The sequence below is a fragment of the Nannospalax galili genome, unplaced genomic scaffold, assembly GCF_000622305.1.
Source record: "Nannospalax galili isolate Female #2095 unplaced genomic scaffold, S.galili_v1.0 scaffold886, whole genome shotgun sequence".
NCBI lineage: Eukaryota > Metazoa > Chordata > Mammalia > Rodentia > Spalacidae > Nannospalax > Nannospalax galili.
Window position 1 is genome coordinate 139487 of NW_008355971.1, and position 11564 is coordinate 151050.

At 44.1% G+C, this 11564-nt stretch overlaps 1 protein-coding gene across 6 annotated transcripts in view; it reads right to left on the reverse strand.

Moving 5' to 3' along the window:
- Positions 1–8538: 8538 nt before the first annotated feature.
- The window catches only part of Znf382 (zinc finger protein 382), an 18795-nt gene continuing 15769 nt past the window's right edge, over positions 8539–11564 (reverse strand). For 4 of the 6 annotated variants that reach the window (XM_029556513.1, XM_008853850.2, XM_029556515.1 and 1 more), the window contains one exon: positions 8539–10097. In XM_029556513.1, the coding sequence (XP_029412373.1) occupies positions 8680–10097 (1418 nt within the window). In that variant the 3' untranslated portion in view covers positions 8539–8679. The remainder of the gene's footprint in view (positions 10098–11564) is intronic. The other 2 variants (XM_029556514.1, XM_008853852.2) reach the window with 1 other exon arrangement.

Consider the following 11564-nt stretch of genomic DNA (forward strand, 5'->3'; position numbering starts at 1 on the left):
AGCCTAGGATGACTATGAACTCTTGGTCCTTTTCCCCCTACCTACCATGTGCTGGGATTACAGGTATGCACCACCATGCCCAACCTCAGACTCGGTATTTGGGTAGATGTACCCCAGGCTTCTGTCCACACGTCTGCCCCGTCAGTCACGAGGCCAGCCTCTGCACTGCCCATGCCTACCCCATCTCCCTTAGCACTGACCTGAGGTGTGGGAAGAAACGGAAAGATCTTTGAGGTGAGCTGGTGCTGGCCTCGGCATCATTTTCTTAACCCCAGGAAACCTAGGCTTTTCTGTGGCTGTGTTCACGGTGAACAGCGAGTGTATGACCGCCCCTGCTGCTCCTTGGCAACGTAGTGAGACTCACAGCTGGCATGCAATGTAACATCAGATTCCCTCAGAGCCAACACGTTGGGGGAACTCAACAGGAGGCGTGAGGCAAAGGGTGCCCCTCTGGGTGAGCCACTGTGGTCTTGCTGCTCCTCCGTCTACCCAGCCTGTGGCTTCAGCCACAATCCCACAGCCCTCAGCTCTGTTCTGACTCAAGATGGTTGCTTGGGGGCTGGGAGCATAGCTCAGCTGGTAGAGTGCCTTGCATGCACAGGGTCCTGGGTTCAGTTCCCCCAGGTATGATGGCACGTGCTTGTAATTCTGGCACTTGGGAGGTAAAGGCAAAAGTTCAAAGTCATGCTTGACTACATAGGGAGTTCAAGACTAGCCTTGACTATCTGAGACCCTCAAAAAAAAAAAAAAGCTGGGCATGCTGGCACACCCTTTTAATCCAAGCACTCGGGAGGCAGAGACAGGTGGATTGCTATGAGTTGAGAACAACCTTGTTTACATGGAGTTCAGAGCCAGCCAGGGCTACATGGTGTGCTCCTGTCTCAAACAAAAGAGAATGCCAAACCTGGCTTCTAGCTTCAGAACCAAAGTGGCCCAGAGCTGAGGCCTGCAGTCCAGGTCCAGTAAGAGGAAAGGATATAGAGACAGCTGGGTGACATTTCTAGAGCAGAGATCACCATGGTGACAGATTGCCATCTGGGCCAGAACACAGGAGCATCTGCTGAACTCAAAAGGCCAAGGAGGGACAGCGAGTCATGGGGGAGGGGGCAGCACACCAGGAATGTTTGCTACCCATAAGGTAACTTCAGAGCCATTCTTTACATACTGGCCAGGGCCCTGGGCATGAGTGGTGGGCTGGGGTGTGAGCCCTAACTGCAATAGCAGCTCTAGAGGGACCGTGGGGCCTGGAACCCCCAACCTCCCCTCCCTCACCTCTTACCACCTCATCATTTGCCTTCTGTAGAGAGCCCCTTACTGGCCCCTCCCTCCTCCCTTTCTCTCCCTGGGTCCTCTTGACCTTGTTTCCCAACTCTCTTTCTTCCCACCACATACCTGGTGGTTTTTCCAAACCAGGAATGTACCCCTGTCACACTCAGTCACTCATCAGACTTGGAAGCAAGTGCCTTTGCCTGCTGAGCCATCTTAATGATTTTGAGACAAGGTCTCAGCCCCGGCTAGTCTTGAACTGCAGATCCTGCCTACACCTTCCAAGTGCTGGGACCACAAGGTGCCACCACCATGCCCAATTAGATCTGTCACTTCTCAGAAACCCAAGCTTTGTCACTCATCCTTCCAAGCATATCCTGGGTGATCTGGGCTATCTGCCACCACTGGGCTATCTGCCACCACTCTCTTCTAAGATCTGGAGAGAGAGAAATGTTTCAACCTCTGCTTTTGTTTCTGCTGTTCTGCTGAAGGCCCAGCTCTGCCCACTTCTCTCTGGCACTCCGCTCCTGGGTTCTGACTCCTGGGTGGGTGGATGTACTTTCTCACTGATTTATCACCCAGAGGAATGAATGCTGTTTCCTCTCCCTGCTCAGTAGGGGAGCCGGGTGCAGAGTGGATGCCCAGAGTCCACTCGCTCGCTTCCCCAGCCCACAGAGGCCTTACCCAGGGCATAATGCTCCATGGAGCCACATCCACCAAGCTGGTACAATGGGACCACTCTAGACAAGAGCCCTGCCATGTTGCTCTCTGGCCTCAGAGGGCTCAGTTTCTCTTTCTTCTCCCTCTCTCTCTTCCTTGCTTTATTTTTTTGCCTATATAATGAAAATTATGAGATGTTTTAGTCAGAACTAAGTTTTAATTAGGTCTCTATTTTAATTCACTATCCTGAACTGACAGTATTGATGACTAAAAAAATCACAGGGTTCATATAAGGGTTAGATGGGAAAATATAGTCAGAGATGAGTGGAGAGATGGCCCACAGCAGGCCTTCCTTGAACGCCTCTGATAGTCCCTTTCGTGTCCATGCTCCTGCACGAACAAGGCTATTGCACCCACATCGTGAAAATTATTGAGAATAGTTAAAGACTCAGAGAGCTGTGAAAACAAGGCATACAGCAATGGGGTCCAAACTAAAGGAAAATGATGATTTCTGAACAGTGAGCCACAGGCGTAAGAAACAGAAGAGGCTGAATGGACACGGAAGAAAAGCGGGGCTGTCACATGAGAGCCAGAGTCAAGGAGAGTGCAGCTGAATTCTGTTTTCAGGGTGTGCTGAATCGAGTGTACCGGGAACAAGCGGACAGAAGTGAGATGGAGAGGAAGGATATGAAAAGATAAAGGCCCGATACCGAGACAAGTCCTGAAGGGAATGGGGCACAAAACGAACACAGACAAATCACCGGAGCTGTGAACGAATTGACACCTGAGCACAGAGTCCTTATGATAACACCATTAGGGCCTTGCAGACCTGGGCTCTCTTGGCCCTGGAGGTTCAATCAAGCTCTTACAGAGCCAGCAGCACCCTGGACTGCAGCAGCTGGGCCTGCCCCGGCACCCTACTAACCACGCACCTTTCCCTGTGGCCTGAGATGGCCAGATCTCATCATAGGTGAGTGGGTGAGAGCCACATAGCTTAGCAAGGAGAAGTGTGCAAAGATGAGCTCCAATAACTGTTTGCATAATTTAGGAAATATTAATCCCCAGGAGGGTAACGCACTCTGGTTTTAGGTAGAAGACAAGTAATTAATAGTGATCAGTGCACTAATTACCGTGGGATAACGTAATTTGCCTATTTGCTTGTTATTTGAATAGCTTTGTCTTCATAAAACTTTAGAAGCTATTAGAGTATATTTAATATAATATGCTTTCAGAAATTCAAATTAATAGCGATCTCGCTGCTGCTGAGGTGCCCCGGATTCGGAATGTGGCGTGAACTAATGAGCTATGGAGTGTCACAGAATATTCTAGGCCTTTTGGTCCGTAGACCAGTTACTTACTTTCTTCATTGTTGCCACAAAATACCTGGCAAACTTTTCAGCAAGAAAGGGTTTATTTTTGATCACAGTTCAAGCGCACGTCCACCATGGTGGAGAAGTCGGCATGGTGGAGAAGTTGGGGCAGCAAGAGGAGTGGGTCTCTGGTCCCATCTGCAGCAGGAAGAGAGTGATGGATGCTTGTACTCCGCTCACTCTCCTCTTTCTTCAGCCAGGGACCCCAGCATAGCCTGACACTGTCCAAGTTCAGGGTGGATCTTTCCCCTCAACTAAACTAATCTAGATAATCCCATACTGATGTGCCCAGAGCATCACTTCTAGATTCTAGACACAATGCAGTTGACAAGATTAACTGTCACAAACCCATGATACAAAAATTTCCTGCCATGCATCTTCAGCTAGAGAAGGCAGAGGACATTTTCACTGAGTTTCCACGTGCTGAAGATAGCTTCAAAAGCCTCCCTAAGACAATGGGGCCTGTTACCTGTTTTAATCAGGTTTAAATCAACATGATTCTTTCCCAGAGTGATGATCTTAATGCCAACAAAGGTACAGACTATAGAAATTCAGGGGCAAAAAGAAAGTCAGTTCAGAGATGGCTATTACTATCATTGTTAATTCAGCTAATGATTTTAACAAGGCCAGTCCCCATTAAAAATACATTTTAATACAAAGAAAAATCAGGGTGTCTCTAATTCATGAACAGCCCTGTTTTGTGCTGCTTTCCCACAAGATTTCACGATCCACTGCAAAAGGGAGAATTTAACATGTAAGTCCTAATCATTATGCAATAAAATTTAATGGAAAGAATATTTGCAGGAAGTGGCTGGAGAGATGGCTCAGCAGTTAAGAGCACTGGCTGCTCTTGCAGAGGACCCTGTTTTCGTTCCCAGCACCCACATGGTAGCTAACAAATACTGTGAACTCCAGTTCTAGGGGCTCCAGCACCTTCTGGCCTTCACAGGCATTGCATGCATGGGTACACTTACATACATGCAGGCAAAACACATAAAATAAAGATAAAATTTTAAAACGTATATATTTTAGCCAGGCATGGTGGCACAAGCCTTTGGGAGGCAGAGGCAGGTGGATCTCTGTGAGTTTGAGGCCAGCCTGGTCTACAGGGAGACCCTGTCTCAAAAAGACCAAAAAATCTATTAAAAAAAAGAATTTTGGAGGGGGATGTCGTTCAGTTAGTACAGTGCTTACCTAGCATGCATGATCCCCAGCACCACATAAAGTAGGCATGGTGGTACACACATGTAATCCTAGGATTCAGGAGTTGGAGACCAGAAGATCCAGAAGTTTATGGTCATCCTCAGATACAAAGAGAGCCTGAGGCCAGCATGGACTAGAAATCCCTATCTTTTGAAAGTTAATATAGTTGGAAACATTTAAAGTAATTGGAGAAAAATAATGATGAAAAAAGCAATTCAGCTCATTCTTTGATTCAGCAGATTAAGGTGTCAGAGCTAATGCTCCTGTAAGTAACCCCAGTTAACTGGTTCACCAGGCTAGACCTGAGGGAAATTGTTTTGTCCTTACCTGGAGTGACACTGGGTTGAACACAAATGGACTCCCCAGTAAATGCCATTCAATACTCACGATGGCCCTTTGGGGAAATCACAACAAATTGCCTTAGTGACGTTTTTCCTGGTGGGCCGGTCGGCACCAGATAGTTCTCCAGTTCCCTATTAGAGCCACAGAATAATTCTATACTAAGCAATTACTTTAGAAAACAGATAAGAAAAAAACCTTGAGTATATGAAAACCTTAGAGGTGGCCTAATTTATTGTAGAATTATTTACTTCAAATTACACAAGAATCATAGTGGAAACCAACACTCTGCTTTACCTCACATTCAGGACATCCGTTTTCATGAGAATTTTTCTGTTTCTAAAAGCATCACCTTTCTTAGCCAGGGAGACAGGCCAGCTGACTCCAACTGCTTTTAGCTGTGGTCAGAGACAGGACACATTCTATAATGACCTCAGGAAAGATGGTCAAGGGTACACTAGGCATGATGCCATGACTCAGCAGTGACCTACCATGAATTTATCCAGATCTTGGAAGCCTCGTTTGCTGGTTACATCGTAAGTGTCCTTCTGTAAGCATGGGCAAATGAGCTGCACCTCTTTCCGGATACAGAGTGAGTGATGGCTGTAACCATGATAACTGACAGCCTCGCCTTGGTGTTGTCCTTGGAAACCAGGTAACGTGTAAGCCCAGAGACAAGGATTTTACCAGCTGTGTGTTTGCATCTGTATTTGCTACCTGGGGGAGTGTAACAGCTTTGTGTCTGAAGAAATTCTGTAAGAAGAGATATATCCAAATTTTTCAATTGAAGAGCAAATGCTTTTCTTTTCTTTCAGTTCTGTTCGCTGTGTTTTAAGAAAATTACACTGGAAGTGGGCATGGTGGTGCATGCCTTTAATCTCAGCAGAGGAGGCAGAGGCAGGTAGATCTCTCTGTAAGATGGAGGTTAGCCTGGTCTCTCCATAGTGAGTTCCAGTCCATCTGGGACTAGAGGGAGACCCTGTCTCAAAAGACCAACAACAATAAAATGACACTTGAAAGTGTCAGGCAGCGTTCTCTTAAACTGTACACTTCCTCCGTGCTAAGGAGTTACTACAATTTCTGCAAAAGTTGAAACCCGGTTCATATTTCGTATTTTCTCAAAGGCGCTGTAGAACAGTGGGACCAACGTCCACGCTTCCTCCTTCTTTGATAAATAGGAAAGCATCCTGGAGGAGAAGGCAGGCACAGGCTGTCACTAAGATGCTGACATCACACCTCACTCAAATGCCCTGGACAAAAAAAATAGTTCTCCTGAATGGAAACACAAATGAAGTGAAGAACCACAGCCCCACGCACTGCTGGCCTGTCTGCAGATGAGACCCTGGAGGCAGGGAGCCTTGGGCAGGTCCATTTACTTAGTGCTGCAAACTAGTCTGCCTTTCCCGTCAATCAAGTGAGCACCATTTCTGAAAACTATGACGAGCAGACAGAAGAGTCCACAAGTTAACCTGACGTTGCTCTGATGTCAGGTTGGACCACCACAGTGACAGGTGCATAATGAGCTGCAAAATTGGAAAACAGAACCTGTTTTAATTAACACTGGCTTCACTAGCTAGATGTCCTTTGTGGGCTGTAGTTATTAAAACCCACCAAGGGATGACGGTTTCCCCACTACGTTGTTTCGTGGGCAGCAGTGGTGTCTTGTTCATTTGCAGTTCCAGCCTAAATTGTAAGGTCTCTGGTGTGCTGGACTGTCCTCTGAGCCAAACAACAGGTTCAGCTGTGCTCGCTTGCAAAACGTTATCATAGCTGGGCCTGCTGACTGTTGACTGTCCCTCACAGGAGGGCAGGAGGGTCATGGAACCGACCCTCCCCTGAGCATCCAGCCACTCCTTCCTACCCATTGTGGGCAATTCTACCCTAACTGCACATGGCCTTGGGGCAAAGCTAGAGTATATGGGCTGGGGAAGACTAGGGTAGGGAGGGAGGCTCCATCTGTAGATGTGTGGGGGAGGCCTTTCCAGTGTGGCCTTAAGGGAAGAACCCAGACTCCTGTAAGTAACCCCTCAGCCACCATGTGGGTGCTGAGATTCGAACCTGGGTCTTCTGCAAGAACAGCCAGTGCGCTTAACCCCTGAGCCATCTCTCTAGCCCCTGAAATATTTAATTTTATACGTATGTGTGCCTAAGTCTATGTATGTGCACCACCTGTGTGCAGGAGCCCATGGAGATCAGAAGAGGGTATCAGATCCCCCAAACTCTACCATATGGGTGCTGGAGACTGAACCTGGGTCCTCTGCAACTGCAGTGTACTCTTTAACAACTGAGCCATTTCCAACCCTAGCTAAGGGTTTTACAGTCTTATTTTGAGACAGGGTTTGGTTTTATTACAGGCTGGTCTGAAACTTACTATATAGTCCACGCTGCCCTTGAATTTAGGATTCTCCTGCCTCAGCCTCCTAAATGCTAGGACTACCAGGATGTGCTTCCATATTCAGCTCATAGATGTGTTCTTTTTTTAAAATTTTATTATTTTTATTTTATGTATATGCATGTATTGCCTGCATGTAGGTAAGTGCACCTGTGTCGTGAAATACCTGCAGAGGACAGGCTGTTGGATCCCCTGGGACTGTAATCAAACACTCAAATTTAATAAAAAAATCTAACCATCCAGGTGAGTGAGATGGCACAGTGGGTACAGGGACTTGCTGCACAAGCCTGGAAATCTGAGTTTGACCTCCAGAACCCACATAAAGACTGGAGGAGAGAACTGACTCTACCAAGTTGTCTCTGGCCTCCATACATATGCCATGGCACACACACGCACACACGCACACGCACGTAAATCTCATAGGTTCTCCAGTGTTGAACGAAGGAAATGCTGACTGCTTCTCTTTATCTAGTATATTTCAAATCGATACTAACTGTAGCTAAAGGCTCCCCGAATTTATTACACTTCTCTTGCATCACATTAAGATTTGGGCTGTGGCTAAAAGCCTTTCTGCATGCATTATAATTATATTCTTGTTTTCCCCAGTAATATTCCTAGAGCTTCTTTATAACATAAAATTTGTGGTTTGAACTACCATATTGACAATATTCATTATTGTTTCTCTTCAGAGTAATTATCTCATGCTGTGAAAGTTCTGAGCTCTGTATTTGATAGTCTCTACCAAAGCTGACTAAATATGCATAAGCTCTAAGATCCACCAATTCCACTCCATGGGTATACACAAACTAGTGCATACATGTATGCCAAAAACCAAGTATGTTCTCATAACCACTGTTTATTATGACCCTAGGCTGTAAACAGTGTAAAAGTTCACCAGTAGAATGGGTAAAAGTGATAGACTCATATACTGGAATTCTATGCAGAATGAAGATAAATGAACTTCTGCCCCATGCACTCATGATTGGACTCAGAGACAAAGAGGAATGAAACAAGCTGTATATGAAAAAATTCGTGATATATAATCTGATTGATATAAAGACATAATATGCAAAAGCTAACTTACAATGTCAGAAGTCAAAACAGTGGTTAACTTTGAGGAGGTAACAACTAACTTTTACTCTGTTTTTGCAACAAGACACACTTCCTTTCTTCCATGGATCACTTGCAATTGGCCAATGGCTTATTACTGAGTCACAAGAAATGTATATACTGAAACTGAAAGCAAGCAAATTTGAGTGTTTATAGCAAATTAACAGAGGACAGTTTAGTTTGCTGAATCTAATAATAAAAAATTTAACCTTTTATTTTCAAATATTCTTGCCATTTAATTTATCCAGTAGTATTTGTGTATGTTATAGGTTAGCAAACAGTAAATGTATGGTACAGAATCTTAAATCACTGAACACTATTACAAAAAAATCACCCTACTCACTGAATTCTCATAGTTTCCACCTTGTGGGTTTTCTGGTGGGCAATGAGATTTGACTTGCAACTGAAGAATTTTCCACATTCCTTACATTCATATGGTTTCTCTCCTGTGTGTGTTTTCTGATGGCGAATGAGGTTTGATTTCCTGCTAAAGGCTTTCCCACACTGGGGACATCCATTCGATTTTTCCCCTGTATGTATCCTGTAATGAACAGTAAGGATTGCCTTCTGGCGGAATGACTTCCCACACTCATTACAAATATATGGTTTTTCCCCTGTATGAATTCTCTGATGGAGTGTGAGAGTTGTCTTCTGGCAAAAGGACTTCCCACATACATTACAAATATAGGGCTTCTCTCCTGTGTGAGTTCTCTGGTGCACAGTGAGGGTGGTCTTCTGGATAAATGCCTTCCCACACTCATTGCACTGATATGGTTTCTCCCCTGTGTGGGTTCTCTGATGATCGATGAGGTATGACTTCTTTCTAAAAGCGCTTCCACACTGAGTACATTCATAGGCTTTCTCCCCTGTGTGCGTTTTGTGATGTCTAGTGAGGGTTGCCTTCTGGCGGAAGGACTTACCACAGTCAATACAGAGATAGGGTTTCCCTTCTATATGGGTTTTTTCATGAAGAGTCAGGGCTGTCTTCTGACGGAAGGCCTTGCCACATTGGTTGCAAACATAGGGTTTCTCACCTGTGTGAATTCGTTGATGTTCAATAAGATATGACTTCCTTCTAAAGTTGTTCCCACAGTAAGGACACTGAAAGGGTTTCTCTTCCATTTGTGATCTTGGATGCATAATAAAAACAGACTTTCTGCAAAGGATTTTCCCATATTTGTTGTATGAAGAGGGGTTCTTTTCCATGAAATTATGTGGGTGGAGACCAAGATCTGACTTTTCTATGAAGGCAATCTTATCATCATTATATTCGAAGTTTCTTTCTCCTCTGTGAGCTCTATTATGGGTAAACAGCATTCCTTTCATAAGGAAGGATTTGTCACATTCATTACACTCAAATGGCTGCTCTGGGATCTGACTCTTCTGATGCTGAGTAAGCTCCTGTTTAGCACAAAGATCCTTTTCTATTTGTCTATGGAAACTCACTGCAGTGTGAATTTTTTCATGCTTGTTATTCAGAATTGATTTCTCCCATCCATTGCTGTCACCAAACTTCTCTCTTATAGAGTTTGTATTCCTATTAACCAATTCTGAGATAGTCTTCAAAACTTTTCCATCAGATTTATATTCAAATAATGTTTTTGAAATAATATGGTTCTTACTTGGTGTAAGTGTTTTCCCATAAATATTACTTCTCTCTTTAATTAGTTTTTTGTGATTGATGATTACAATAGATTTAGAATGCCTGTCTTGGTGTTCTTTGAATTTCACCAAAATACCTTCAGCGTCCCCATCTTCTAGAAGAGAATACAATTAGCAATACTGTAAATCTTGATATAAATACTGTGGATTGGAGGATACACACACACACACACACACACACACACACACACACACACACACACCATAAACCCATATAACCCATGATGGCCCTATCTGTGTTATTGTGGTTTACAAAAAAAATAGAACAAATTACCTTATTTTGAGGCAAGGTCTCATGCATAGGCGGCCTTGAGTTTTCTATGTAGCTGAGTATTACCCTGAGTTTCTGATCCTTCTACTTAAACACAAACATCATCACCACCAAGTGATAAGATTACAGACATGTGCCACCACAGTTAGTGTGGTGCTGGAGATTGAACCCAGGGTTTTGTGCACACTAAGCAAGCACTCAACCGAGTTACATTTCTGCCCCTAAACTGCCTCTTAATATGGTAATCCTAGAAAAACAAACACAAATCCTTTTATACCATTAAATGAGGAAAAATCAATATAAAGTTATATCTTTATCATGTTATAACAATTGAAAAAGTATAACAGATGTAAGGATAAATCAACAGAAGACAAAGAATGGTGAAAAGGGGATTGTTTATAGAATGGGAAGATTTATACAGAATAAAGTGAGCCTGGGCTGGAGAGATGGTTCAGTGGTTAAGTGCACTGACTGCTCTTCCCAGACGTGGTGGTACACATCTTTAATCCCAGCACTCAGGAAACAGAGGCATGAAGATTTTTGTGAGTTCAAGGTCAGCCTGGTCTACATAGTGAGTTCCAGGTCAGCTGGGACTACAAAAAAAAAAAAAAAAAAAAAAAAAAGAGCACCGACTGCTCTTACAGAGGACCCATGTTCAGTTCCCAGCACCCACATGGTAGCTAACAACCATCTGTAGTTCCAGTTCCAAGGGATCTGACACCCTTTTCTGACCTCTTCACGCACTGCACGACACAGATGCACTTACATACATGCAAGCACTACACATAAAGTAAAACTAAAAAAATTTTTAAAAAAGAATAAAGTGAGCCTAGCAAAGGTATTAAACAATAAGCAATGTGACAAGGAAAATTCATCTAGCCATCTATGGCAAACTTTTCAAACTCATTTCCCAATGTTTTTAAAATGTTAGTCTACAGTTTAGGCCCTAATTGTCCATAGTTATTATTTATTTTCTTTTAGAAGTACTGAATCAAGAAAACATTATCTCTGTTTCTGAGAGACAGCTCAGTGGTTAAGAGTACTGGCTGCTTTTGTAGAGGACCTGGGATTGAATCCCAGCACCCACATGGTGGCAAACAACTGTCCTAACTCCAGTTCCAGAGGATCCGATGCCCTCTTCTGATCTCTGCAGGCACTGCATGACATGGGTGCACTTACATTATAATAATAATAAAAATAAGGTGGAAGACAAGGTCTAACACCCAAGGTTGTTCTTTGATTTCAACATGTGGTTGTGCCTTGGACACCCACATCCACTGACATGACTGCG